General features: G+C 40.8%; 1 protein-coding gene and 1 long non-coding RNA gene across 6 annotated transcripts; one reads left to right on the forward strand and one right to left on the reverse strand.

Moving 5' to 3' along the window:
• Nucleotides 1–351: 351 nt before the first annotated feature.
• On the forward strand, nucleotides 352–3,540 carry LOC121898218. The gene is made up of 5 exons (XR_006096392.1): nucleotides 352–435; nucleotides 946–1,127; nucleotides 1,953–2,157; nucleotides 2,397–2,819; nucleotides 3,306–3,540. It is a non-coding gene; the product is annotated as an uncharacterized LOC121898218 (long non-coding RNA).
• Nucleotides 3,541–5,852: 2,312 nt separating this feature from the next.
• On the reverse strand, nucleotides 5,853–13,341 carry LOC121898061. Of its 5 annotated transcripts, none has more exons than XM_042412978.1 (11): nucleotides 13,148–13,341; nucleotides 12,191–12,342; nucleotides 11,847–12,078; nucleotides 11,597–11,684; nucleotides 11,257–11,499; nucleotides 8,740–8,839; nucleotides 8,497–8,636; nucleotides 8,294–8,391; nucleotides 7,728–7,875; nucleotides 7,319–7,445; nucleotides 5,853–6,828 (listed from the first exon to the last, which is right to left on the reverse strand). In XM_042412978.1, the coding sequence occupies exons 6-11, from the start codon at nucleotides 8,828–8,830 to the stop codon at nucleotides 6,701–6,703; spliced, it is 732 nt and encodes a 243-aa protein (XP_042268912.1). In that variant the 5' UTR covers nucleotides 8,831–8,839; nucleotides 11,257–11,499; nucleotides 11,597–11,684; nucleotides 11,847–12,078; nucleotides 12,191–12,342; nucleotides 13,148–13,341; the 3' UTR covers nucleotides 5,853–6,700. The 5 variants fall into 5 exon arrangements, with proteins under 5 accessions (XP_042268912.1, XP_042268919.1, XP_042268886.1 ...); XM_042412985.1 differs by having other exon boundaries at nucleotides 12,490–13,341; XM_042412952.1 differs by lacking the exons at nucleotides 12,191–12,342; nucleotides 13,148–13,341 and having other exon boundaries at nucleotides 11,847–12,177.
• Nucleotides 13,342–13,566: the final 225 nt, after the last annotated feature.

The following is a 13,566-nucleotide window of genomic DNA, read 5'->3' on the forward strand; positions in this document are numbered from 1 at the left end:
TATCAATCACAAGTTTTTGTGAGGTATACATACAATATCATAATAATTCAACACACTTCTACTTAATGCTTATCATTTTAACAGTAATCATTTGCATTGTATTTTCTTTCTTTCTCTCAGCACATCATAAGTCTTATAAAATTATACCACATGTGCAAACACTTAAGAATTGAAATTGAGACGTATTACTTTTGGCAAGCCAAATGTGGTGAACTTTACCACGGCCATTGTGATCACCAGGCATAGGGATGGAAACTGTCAAGCCTCCTCCGTTAATCGTCCTCGCTTTTCCAAACAGAAGTAAAAGCACTATAAAGTTCTTCATGATGAGGGACCAGATCAGTGGCGGCTGGTGACTCAAAAACTTGGGGAGGAAATCCACCTCGTGTGTATCAGACTGCCCTCTGCTGCAGACCATCCTGACCTGCCAGAAAGGTATGTGTCATACATATGTACATTAAAGTAGCATTGTATACTAGAGTAGTATTGATTGCTTTTTCTTTTCTTTTTGGTTTCTTTCCTTGGTGTGTCTATTTATACATGTTTTTGTGAAGTATGGCAAGTACTTCACTTCTTTCAATGGTGTTTCATTGTGCTGTACAAAATACGTGTTCTTGTTTGTCCCCCTCTTTCAAGCAGGCCCTGTCTCTATGGGGCCAGAACAGTGACATTTACATTTTGGCATCGAAAATAAAATTTGGCATCGAAATCAAATCTGCACTGAAAAAAGAAACATGTATTGGCACTGAAACAAGGCATTTAAAAAAAATTACAATCTTTCAATCTTATTATCTTATTTATTTTGATATTTTTTGCATTATATGTTTTTCAATGTCAATCTTAAGATTTTATCTTCATGTCTGTCTTTTTCAATGACAATTTTTTTTTATGCTGTCAGTTTTTTTTCAGTGTCACCATTTTCAGTTTCAACTTTCTCTTTTTCAGTTTCAACTTTCTGTCACCGTTTTGGCGTAGGGGGGAGGGGTTTGAGGGAGGGGCTAGGAGTGCGTTCACGCGCTTCAAGAAGAGACTTCCAGAACTCACCATCTAGTCTGCTCAGAAGCCTGACATGACTGCAGTTTGAGGCAATAGTCTCTCCAAGTTCAATTGGAACTTCCAAATCGAAAGTAAGTCTGTTTCTTTCTGTCGTTTTTTTTTTTTTTTTCCACATAGAACCGGGTTGGGTTGTAGTAAACTTTTGTTTTGACAAATTTATGATGAAGTTATGCTGGTTTGGCAGAGGTCTGCTGGAACAATAACGTTAGCTAAGTTAGTTAACCTGTAACGTTAGCCCTTGTTACACAGTCTCTCAGGGTTTCAGCCACTGTTGGCTGAAACCGGCGGGCAGATCCCCTGCCGGGCCTAAGCATTCGGGAATTTTTAAAATGTATTTTAAGATGCTTTCTAAACTAAAACGTGTTATACAAGCAACTGTTAGCATAGCTTCTTTAAAGAGCCAGCCAGCGTGCGGTAGAGAGGGAGGGGGAGAGAGCGTGTGTGCAAAGGTGAGGGTCCAGCAACACCAGTCTCCAGTGCACACAGACGCAGGAACGAGCCAGAGAACGACCGCCGAAAAGAAGCACCAATACCCGGGGAGACATGAGAACAGCTGCTGGCTAACAACTAACGTAGCAGGAGGGAAGACAGATGTCTCATTCAGCCACTCTGCTGCTGCTGCAGACACTCAGGGAGCAGAAATTTTCTGTTAATTGTGATGCTCGTTGTCTGACTAATTATTGATAACACGCTTAGTATTTTACAAATTAGAAGTTATTTATTTGAATGCGCCTTTATTCCTCGGTATAAAAGGCACAGTGCCTTCTTTGTTTGGTTCAGTGTAAAAATACAATGGTGGGTAATGACAGATCTTCCTTACATCTTCAGTGCAGGGTCTCTACAAAAGAGCCTGTGGTTAATGGTAGGTAAGCCCTGTGATGTCTTTTGTTCTCCAGGAGTTTGAGGCCAATATAGTCCTGCTGCCCAAGGCCTTATAAACTAGCGCAAAATATTCAGCAGCAGCATCACACCCCAGCACTGAGAAATTCAGAACTCCGAGCAGCAGCATCAACAAGCACAAACCCTGAGCATTTCATCAGGTCAGGGGAGGTGTTGCTGAAGTGGAGAGAGATGGCAGACTCATGACTCCAACAGATAACGGTAAGTTAATAAAAATTTGTTTGTCTATTTAGCTTTTTATGTATTTGGCTTTCTAATATGATATGGCTTTTATGGTGGTGGTGCATATTTGCAAACTTTTTCATCCATTTTGTTTTTGATTAGCAAAAACCATAAACTTAGTTTGGTTCTAAGATAGAGTAACTCATCATAGCAGGATGCAACCTGAGTACTGATAAATGTCATCACATTAGTAATAATTCTTCAAATGTTAATTACAGGCACCTTTGATTGGGAGGCAGTTCATGGAGAGGATGATGAGAAGGCTTCAGGAAGTTCTCTAACATCAGCCTGTGGATTTTGATTATTTACACTATGTTTTAAGTCGTGAAAAGGAACTTGTTTGCTCTTTTGCTGATGTTGTACAACTGCCAAGTGATGTTGCTTGTGATCTGATGTTTTGAGATTACTTCGTTTACAAGAGGAGGAGAGACCTCCAGCCTCTTCTTATGTAGTGAAACAGAGGATGCCACACATCAGATACAGGATGATGAAGGGTGAATTGCAAGCCTTGGGACAGTGTGTCAGATCGGAGCAGGTGTCAGCATCAATGCATCAGGTGGATTCTGCGGGGATCTTAGAGAGAATGGGACGTTTGGGCTTTGTGGCAAGACAAATTTATTCCATCAAGGGTCCTCAGAATGGTAATTAAAGATCCACAATAATCTTCTTATTCTTCTCATTATTATTCTTATTAGATTTAAGATTCTTTGTTTAGAAATGTTGAAAAGAAGAGCAGTATACTGAGATAAAGTTAGTTGAAGGAACAGTCAGTTCCATGAACTTATTGTTTTTGTAGAGATCATTATTATTATTGTTATTATTATTATTATTATTATATGGGCTCTATTGTAATTAGAATTATTATTTTAGCATTCAAATGCATTTTTTAGGTGCTAGGGGTGCTCAAAAATTGCACATGCATCGAAAGTAGATAAAGATGGTAAATTGTGAAGTTTTTTTAGTTTTCATGGAATGCCCTCGGCATGGCATGCCAGTCAATTTTGCCTAAAAGGTTTTTGGGGCAATAAGCAGGAGGTTGAGATCTAGTGGGACTGAATGTCATATATTGGACCTTTTTTTAATATGGTAAACTGGTAAGTTTTTTTTTTGTTTGTTTTCTCTTGTAGGGTTGAGCACTTGTGGCGTGACGTGTGGATGGCTGTAACAAGTGTGTATTATGAGCTTCTTCATGGCCTTGAAGAGGACTGCCTGCTTGATCCCTCCAACAGTCTGCACTTATTCTGTGCTCAGTACATATTTGTACCACGCCTCCAGATGGACCGTGACACTTTCACTAGTGGGTAGAATAACCATCTCCTGTGAACTGAACAAAACCTGACTCCCAATCAACTGACCGTAGGACTTCTCCAGGACCCTGTGGCAGCTCCAGAGAATCTAGAGGTATAGTTAAAAATGTTTTAGAACTTTTTTCCTTTTTAACAAATGAAATGCAACTTCTCCTACAGGTTGGGTGCACAAATTTCTTGTGTTTACAGGACATGCAAGATGATGTCTCAAACTGGAAACCTGACAGTTTGAGAGAACAGTCTGCTGGTGGAGTAGTTCCTCCACCCATCCAGTGCCCTCTGGGGCCAGATGCAATGGCAGGACTGAGGGCAGCCATCAATCCTCTGACTCCCTGTAGAAGAGACGTTTACAAGGCTGCACTTTACTATGTAACATTTCAGTCATATACAAGGCAGGATCATATGCTGTCTGTAGAGTTGATGTAGATGGTCAATGGTTTTTGTGTTTTGAAAATGGTGTAGACATCTCTCTACTTAAAGATAAATAATACTGTCAAGTAGTGCTGTGTTTGACAATTAACCGATAATCAAAATAATTGGCTATTAATTTCATAGTTGCCAACTAATCCATTAATCAATCAATCATTGCAGCTGTAATGTAGATTAACTGTTACCTTAATTAGTCATTGTTAACCCAAACTGCATAATACACTTAAGTAAAACACTTAAGTTGTGCCCTTTCAATGAATGACAAATTATTGAAGAGTATGAACTTCACTTTTAATTAAAGAAAAGTGTTCGTTGCTGTATGTGGGTTTTACAAATTAGCAAAGGCCTAACTGTAAAACAAATGAGATGCCCTGATACACTATATCAATTGTTAGTCATCTACTGGCCTGTGCACAACATAACATTATGTTGTAGTTAATATTCACAAAGATAAAATGCTTGAGGCTAAAGATCACATTATTATTGGCAACTTGAACACAACATATAAGACTTCATTATGAGTTTTAGTCCACAAAATGTCAACATCAACCAAGCCAATCTTGCTGACACTTTACTATGAATATGCTAGCATAGAACTCAAAATTCCCCAGAAAATTGATTTCACTTGAATAAGATGAATTTGCAGTACAAATGTTAAAAGTACTGCATCTGTGGAAAACAGAACAATTTGAAAGCTCTTTGTTGGGACTCACTAGGGGACCACATGCTTCAAGACTCCAAGAAACCTGAAACCTTGGATGTTCACGCCTAAGGTGTGAAGCACCACCCATGAATCCAGGTTAACAAAACCAGAGAGCCCCCTCCTCTCTCTCTCTCTTTCTCCTCCAGCTGTGGCTGGAGCAGCTCCTTGCTCTTTCTCCTCCAGCTGCAGGAGCAGCTCTCTGCTTCGCTTACTCCTTACAGCTCTCTGCTGGAGCAGCTCTCTGCTCTCTTGTGTGGCTTACTCACAGCAGACACACACAGAACTCTTTCTTTACGGCAGAAGATGCAAGAGCCTGCCTAAGACACAGAAACTAAGTTTTCCAGTGCCAGCAGCTACCACACAAGTCTGCTGGCTGGTTTAACAAGTACAGGAGCCACGAAACAGTTAGCTTGCCACTAACTCTACACAAAGGACTGGACCTGGGCCCTCTGACCTGCACGACTGGAGCACCAGATCTACATAGCAAATCCTGCATCCTTTCAGCTTTGGAGCCAAACTCTTCTAAGCCTGTCTCTTCCACGGATTCACCAGCTAAGAAGCAAAACACCACAAAGTATCTCTTTCTTCATGGACTGGTAACAACTGGGCATAGCCTAGCAACATAGTGAAGCATAGCACGGCTAAGCAAGAATGTTTAACTTAATCAATGTACTGTACATGTATTGATTTGGCTAAGGTTATTCATTTGACTATTGTTGTGATGTCCCTGTTGTTCATAGTCAGGTCATTGCTTAGCCACACCGCTAGGTTAATGTTAGCATGCTTAACACATGTTACATCCAGTAACTAGGCCTTGCATGCAACTAACCTCTCCCTAACCTGGCACCTTGATCCTACACCAATTGGCCTTGAACAGAGAACCACACAGTTAAGAGGTTTAAAACCTAGTTTTGCAAACTTTGGTTCAGGCAGCACATGTGGTTCAAGACACCTCATGGTCTGGCCTTTTATCTCTGTAGTTCCCTTTGTCAGCCAAATTGTCAGCATGCCATGTGCTCAGTCACCAGGTGACTGCAGCCATCTTGCCATTGTCTCCCCCCACCACACACACACACACACACACACACACACACACACACACACACACACACTTGTATATAGGTATACTTAGCTAGATTAATATTGTGTGTTTTGCTCTTTTACCTGTTTGTTAAATAAATGCTTTTGGACATAGCTGTTGTCTGTTTTAATGTTGCTCAAGAATGAGTTTTGCCAACCTCTGCTCTGTGAAGAACTCCAAAATCCTTCAAACTTAATTAGCTATTGATATGATAATTTTGTTTATAGTTATTAAGTTAATTGTTAATCAAAGTTCTACATTGATAAATTAGTACACTTTGAGACTGAATTGGAATGACTGAAAGACTGAATCTTTTTCCCTGACTCCAGGGTGGTGCCCCGTTATTATTAATTCTCATTAATAATTTTATTGATTTTAATAATTAATGATTATCTTTGATAATATCTCTTCAATCCCACAACCTTGATCTGAGAAATGAACAGAACCTGTTTGTGAGCATCACACTTGCCATTTTAGTTAACATGACCTGTGTCATGCAAATAAAAGTTCTTGATTTAGCTTTTTCTTAACCTTATCTGTTAACAGTGGTACGTAAATACATTCTTTGTATAACTGAACTCAACAAGAAACTAAATGAATTTGGGGAATTAAGTGTAATGAACCAGACACTAATATTTCATGTAACTGTTTTAGTTTGAGTTGTTATTAAAGAGTACACAAAAAATCGCTCCCTGAACTGATTTTTAAACAATCATACCGTTAACAGTATTTCTCTTGAAAATCACATAATAAAACAATACTGGCTGACTTGGCGTAGTAAAACATGGGTGGTCATGAAACTGCCTCTTCACTCGACTGAAACCTCTACTCATTCTGATTGCTGCTGTCATTATACCTCTGAACTCATTGTATGTATTCATATGTGCAACAGAAAGAGTTACTGTATTTGTGCAGGCACTTACAAGTGAGAAACAAATTTGGTGACCAGGCATTTTTTCATTGCACTGGTGTTCAAATCTCACATTTATTTTAAAAGCTGCCCTATCTTATGGAAGAAGGGGCTTGTGCCCTTGTCCAGTGTTCTTGTTGTTCTAGACTCCAATGCCCCTCTTGATTTTGACTTTGCAGCACTTCTTGGGTCAGAGGCTCACACATTTCCTGGTCTTCACCTGCATGATGAAAAAAAAAATCTATTGTTTGAAAGAATGTTTCATTACAATGGTGTAAAAATCAAACATTGTGAGAAGCTGGCCCTATTCAACAATTTGCAACATGAATCCAAAAGGTTTAATTCAACCTAATCCTACTGCATTGAAAGTTAAAACAAATATAGGAACAGTCTTTTGAGTAGAATAATGTAATCCAAAACAATACCATTTGCCCAGTATGAAATCTTTCGATCAAATTTGTAGTCTACTATGTTGTCACATGACAATATTACAGTCCAACTTTTTAGTGGTTAAAACACAACATGACAAGGAGAAGTCAGGGTGCTAAATAGCTTGAAGAACCAAATGAGAACCAAATGTGGGTCATGTATGTTCAATCTGATTCTACTTCACTCATTTTCTGTAACAGCTGTCTGTATGGCAGATTTGAGTGGCCTGAAAACTTTTGCTTTTGATAACACTTGTGATAGAGACAGGTAAAGAGTCAAACCTGTCACTTCAAGGTCTTGCAGAAAGTCCTGGAAGAAGTTGATGATGGAATTTTCTCTTGCTTGCCTTCGACTTCCACTCTCACTTAGCTCAGGTGCTAGGATACTCATTATGTAATCAGCACCCGGCTGAAGATAAAAGGAAAAGGAAAAAAATAGAGCAAAAGAAAAAAGGGGGTTTACTACACACATTGAAATAGGTAGAAGCCTTTAAAAAGCCCACAGTCCACTTTATACATGACTCTGTATTCTTCCAAAACAAAGTTAAGCAGAGTGATAACAGAAAGTCATAAAAAGATAATTGTATCAATCATAAAAAGAGATGCAACTATACCACTACATCCTGTATGGTTTCTTTTTAAATCATAGCAGTGAAGCAACTCTGGATAATGTAATGTCCAGCATCCTTACTCTGTCATCATCCTCTTTGGAGACAAACAGGTTTGTGCAGAGAGTTTGGTGCCTCCCAATCACCTCCAGAAGGTTGTAGACCTTCATGCCATTTCTAATTTGCTGAAGCATGGGAGTCAGACGCACTGTAGCATGTAGAACAATGGCTCTATTGAAACAGGGAACAAAGTTTGTCTTGATTTGCTGAGGCCCAAACAATAAAGGGGTAATACATGCTTTTTCCACACAACTTTAAATTTCTGAAAGACCAAGGTTAGGCTTTACTTACAAAGTACAAATGCGGCATTTCAAAAAAAACAGTGTAAAATTACTGAACACTAAATTTAAATAACATTTAATTACATTTTTTTAAATGTACTGTTTGCATGAAATCATTAAGCTTCTTTCATACCTTAAGTATTGTGACATCAGCTAATATAGACACCATATTACAGTGTACTTTGCCCAAGTCCAAAGTGGATTCAGTAATAGTGGTAACTAATGTGCCAAGAAGGCTGTGTGCTTGAAAATTCATAAATTAGATATATACATTTAAAAACATTTCTCTGGAAATTGTACATACACACCTTATGATACTGTCTTTTCTGTCCACCTTTAGCAGCTCTGTGTAACCACAACTCACAGTTTCTTCTGTGAACTGTGTCAGATCAGTTGCTGCCTCCACCTAAAATTAAAACATAAACTCATTAACAGGATGGCAATGAAATACTGTACCCTAAGGAAGGCATTTTAATTGTTTTCTACAGCTAGTCACAGCAGATATACTAACCTTTTCTATGAGTAAAGCATATTCAAGATCATCCACATCATCACTGGTCAGCTGCAGAGCATGAAAGTCTCCTGTTGCAAGAAACTGGTAACACCAATTTTTGAAGAAGCATGGTGCTGGGCCATCCTGAGCCAGACTGACTGAAAACACGTCATCAACAAACATTGCAGACATTGTAAATGTGACTTTTACACTTACATGCATAAACTGCATAATGTAGGGCAACTATGAAACAATGCTTACCTGTAGAAACCATTTTCTCTGTCACTAATGGAGTAGACAGGACTCTTTCCCTTCTTGCCACTGCCCTCAAACAGTCACTTCTCAATGCCATGCATCATTTCTACAGTAAATGATGACAGACAACACAATCCAGTAAATTAATTGAACTGTACCTATGAACCTGATTCAGTTGTGTTCACTCCCTCCGATTGTCTTGCAAGTTTCATTACATTACCTGTCAAAAATTCTTTGCTTATTGCACCACTGTCAATCCCTGCTTCTCCAATGAAAGTCACATTGAGTTTGTTGACAGGGGAACTCTTCTTCTGTCTTTGCCACTGAATGAAGCCTCTTTGGACAAGGTCTTCCCGGATGATGAAGATCTTAAAATCTTTGCTTGCATCCGCAAACTAGAGATTGATGAGGTGCAACGAACATGCTACAGCAAGGGGGAGCCAGGACAATGGGTCAGAGGGGAGATATCATCATCTTCCCCACACTCCAAGATTGGGTGCCAAGCCCCAACAAGCCCTTATGGCAAATGACCTGAGAATGACGATCATGACTAAGCTGGACACCCAGCACCCCCGCAGCCGATTACCAAGGCTAAGTGATAAAGTACCCTCTGAAAGTCTGCTAGAGGACGTGCTGATATACACCACAGCAACAGTGATCCTAGAGATGCTTGGCTACAAGATGAACACCATAATCCACAAAGAGCATTACCCTCCATGGAGAAGGAGGCTGGAGGCCAAGATCAAGGCAACACAGAGAGAAGTTAGTCAACTCTCAGAGCTACAGAAAGGTGTGGGGACAAAAGGGATACCTAGGAAGTACAACAAGCTGTCTATACCTGAGGCACTGGAGACTGCCAAGCAAAGGCTGTGTATTCTCTGAAGAGATACACAGGAGACACAGATGCCAGGAGAATAAATGGGATGTTCTCTACCGAACCATCCAAAGTGTACTCTCAGTGGCAAGGTAATAACATGTGATAAGGAGGCATCACATAACACCAATGCTCAGTGGCTAGTGGACCTAAGAGCAGACCACAGCAATCTCCCAGAACAAGATCCAGTAACCATTACAATGGCAGACATCCAAGAACGAGTGTCAGGTATGAAGAGCTGGACAGCACCGGGCCCGGACATGATCCACACCTACTGGCACTCCATGAACACTTGGCAGCACAAATGAACCAACTGCTGATGGATGGGACGCATCCAGAGTGGTTAACCCAAGGTGGGACAGTCCTGATCATGAAGGACCCCCAGGAGGGCGCGATTCCATCCACTTACCGGCTAATAACCTGCCTCTGTAAAACATGGAAGCTCCTGTCCGGCATCATAGCGGCTAAGATGAATAGGTACATGGCCCAATACATGAGCAGGGTCCAGAAAGGAATTGGTAGTAATACCAGGGGTGCTAAGCACCAGCTACTGGTCGATAGAGCAGTCACCTTAGACTGCAAGACCAGGCAGACCAACCTGTGCACCACCTGGATTGACTACAAGAAAGCCTATGACTCGATGCCACACACATGGATACTGGAATGCTTGGAAATGTACAACATCAACAGGACACTAAGAACCTTCATCAAGAACTCAATGGGGCTGTAAAGCCAACTGCACAAGTTACCATCAAGTGCTGCATATACCAAGGTGATGCACTATCCCAGCTGCTGTTCAGCATAGGCCTGAACCCCCTCAGCCCCTACATGGCATGTACCACGGACAAATAGAAGAAGTGGCTGATATCAAGAAATCCTACCAGTGGCTGGAAAAGGCTGGACTGAAGGACAGCAGAGAAGCACTGATCATGGCAGCACAATAACAGGCACTCAGTACAAGATCAATAGAGGCGGCGATCTACTGCACAAGACAGGACCCCAGGTGCAGGCTGTGCAAAGATGCTCCTGAGGCAGTTCAGGGTAATAGCAGGGTGTAAGATGCAGGCAGGAACAGCGTACATGGAACGCCATAACCAAGTGGCAAGCATAGTGTACAGGAACATCTGCACTGAGTATGGGTTGGAGGTCCCAAGGTCACAATGGAAGACCAAGCCAAGATCCTGTGGGACGTCTGGGATCCAGACTGACTAGTGATGGCTAACCAACCAGACATCATGTTGATTGACAAACAACAGAAGAAGGCAGTGGTGATAGATATAGCAATCCCAAGCGACAGCAACATCAAGAAGAAGGAACACGAGAAGATCGAAAAATACCAAGGGCTGAAAGAGGAGCTAGAAAAGATGTGGGAAGTAAAGGCAACAGTGGTGCCAGTGGTAACTGGAGTACTGGGGACTGTGACCCACAAACTGGGAGAGTGGCTCCAGCAGATACTGTCAAATTTGGACTTTTAAAGGAGTATATTTTATTCTTCAGTTACACAGACATTGGGACGAGTTTTATGATATAGTATTACCATGGACAAAACATTGTGAAAGTATTCTATCATTAGTTACACAGCGATTCCCAATTCTGTGTACAAATAAGTAATAACAGTCTGTTTTACAATTAACAATATATGCATTCACCTCATCATCATCTGCTGTAGATTGAGACTCCATTCAACCTTCAATGTGTAATGCTAGAATATGCAGAGGCATGCTTTCTTTGGCATGCAAATTCAGTGGCATCCCATGGCAATGGAGTAAGATCAAGGTCCTGCTGCTGTGAAACAATGGTCTTCCCAGCACCTGAAGCACTGCGAATCAGTCTTCCTGTATAACCATCTTCATCAGGAGGAATTGCAACCAATTTTCTTCTACCATGGCCACCTGCATATACAGAAAGTGAGAGAAAGAGTTTTGAATGTTGATGTCCCTGCACTATCCAAAGTAAAGGAAAGGTGTTTGAAAATGGTATGTAATGCACCTGAAGTCTTGTAGAACAGCCACCCTTCCACTCCTCACATTTTGGGATATTCTTCAGTGAGAATTTTATTTACCGAAGAAAACCATCACTTCAGTTGAAAAGGCGGTGAAAGAGTACAGTACAAAAGTATTTTAGTAGTAGTAGTTAAGTATTTTATCAAAATAATTTTATATTGACAGCAGCGTACATGTGCTTGCTTTCTAACATTTAAATTATGATTCATTTAAATTAAAAACAGTGGTTACAATACCATTGCATGGCTCATATCATCTGTCAAGGTGAGGGACCTCTTCCCTAAACCTGCTTGGCTCAACTCCAACTCTTTGGCAGCAGAAGGAGTGCTGGTACAGCCCTTATTCACCAAATTTACATAGACGTTGAGTGGCTTAGTGTTGCAAATTTTAGGCTTCTTCCCTTGAGTGGTTTGTATGGGACAAAATTGGTTTTTGCCTTTTCTTTTGGTAAAGAAGCCAGGAAATGACCTGCATGTGGAAGGTTAACATATGACTGTAAGTTTATGAATTAACATTATGAAACATATCTTCCCATCAAATATATCCAATATCAGATAATGATCACAAATAAATTCAAAACCTGGTCATCTCCTCCTGTACTGTTTCTTTCAGGGTTTGTGCTTGCTGATTCTGCTGCTCTGACTGCCCTGAGGTGTGAGGTTGCTGCTGAACATTTTGTGACAGCACATTTATGAGGCCTTGCGCAGCAGCAATAATACTGGCCTCATACTCCTAGAGAACAAAAGACATAACAAGGCTGGAGACTTAGCTACCACTAGCTATTTTATACAGATACGCCGCACTGAAGCCGTAAGGAAGATCCGTCATTAAAGCCCCTTTCACACATGCATTGCAACCCTGACATTTCCTGGACATTACCGGGAGGAGCCCAGAGAGGAGGCCATGTTTGAACACAACAGTGAATCCTCTGGAGAATTCACAGCGAGCTAATGGACTACAACTGTTCGGTGCCGCAAATGCAACAAAATCCTGCAGTAAGGGAGACAGTACGAGCAGTACAAGCAGAACATAAACTTAAATATGATGGCTTTGACTTCCAGCAGTAAACTCCCCTCTCATCCACAGCCACTAGTTTACACATGTAACTGGCACTGGATAAACGCAGCAGGTCAGCTAAGCTGAATTGTTTTGACTGGGCCTGTAAGCTCCACTGTGAAGCTAGTGCTAATGGGTCTTTCAGCTAGTGCTCTGCGCTGGAGAGCGGTTTTCCTACACCCTCACTCTCTACTACACTCTGGCTACAAAAACTAAGCTACTCTTTAAAGAAGCTACGCTACTTGTATAACACGCTTTAGTTTAGTCCCGAATGCTTAGGCCCGGCGGAGGGTCAGCCCACTGGTTTCAGCTAACAGTGGCTGAAACCCTGAGAGACATTACAGGTTAGCCAACTTAGCTAACGTTATTGTTCCAGCAGACCTCTGCCAAACCAGTGTAACTTCATCAAAACAAAAGTTTACTTCAACCCAACCCACTTCTATGTGAAAAAAAAAAAAACGACAGAAAGAAACAGACTTACTTTCGATTTGGAAGTTCCAGTTGAACTTGGAGAGGCTATTGCCTCAAAGTGAGGTCACATCAGGCTTCTGAGCGGACTAGACGGCGAGTTCCGGAAATGTGTGGTCTCTTCTTGAGGAGTGTGAATGCGCTCCTAGCCCCTCCCTCAAACCCCTCCCCCCTACGCCAAAACGGTGACAGAAAGTTGAAACTGAAAAAGGGAAAGTTGAAACTGAAAATGGTGACACTGAAAAAAAACTGAGTGTAAAAAAAAACTGTCATTGAAAAAAGACAGGCATGAAGAAAAAATCTTAAGATTGACATTAAAAAACATAAAATAAAATAAAATAAGATAATAAGATTGAAAGATTGTATTTTTTTTAAAATGCCTGTTTTTTATTTTTCAGTGGAACTTTTTTCAATGCCAATACTTGTTTCAGT

The sequence above is a fragment of the Thunnus maccoyii genome, chromosome 1 (genome assembly GCF_910596095.1).
Source record: "Thunnus maccoyii chromosome 1, fThuMac1.1, whole genome shotgun sequence".
Taxonomy (NCBI): Eukaryota; Metazoa; Chordata; class Actinopteri; order Scombriformes; family Scombridae; genus Thunnus; species Thunnus maccoyii.

What these genes read in the sequence shown, in the direction of transcription:
- LOC121898061 (XM_042412961.1), bottom strand. Translation starts at nt 8,830, where the DNA reads ATGGCATTGAGAAGTGACTGTTTGAGGGCAGTGGCAAGAAGGGAAAGA. An exon ending in AGAGAAAATGGTTTCTACAG is followed by an intron (nt 8,637 to 8,739) that starts GTAAGCATTGTT and finishes ACGTGTTTTCAG; the next exon opens with TCAGTCTGGCTCAGGATGGC. An exon ending in CCAAAGAGGATGATGACAGA is followed by an intron (nt 7,446 to 7,727) that starts GTAAGGATGCTG and finishes TTTTATCTTCAG; the next exon opens with CCGGGTGCTGATTACATAAT.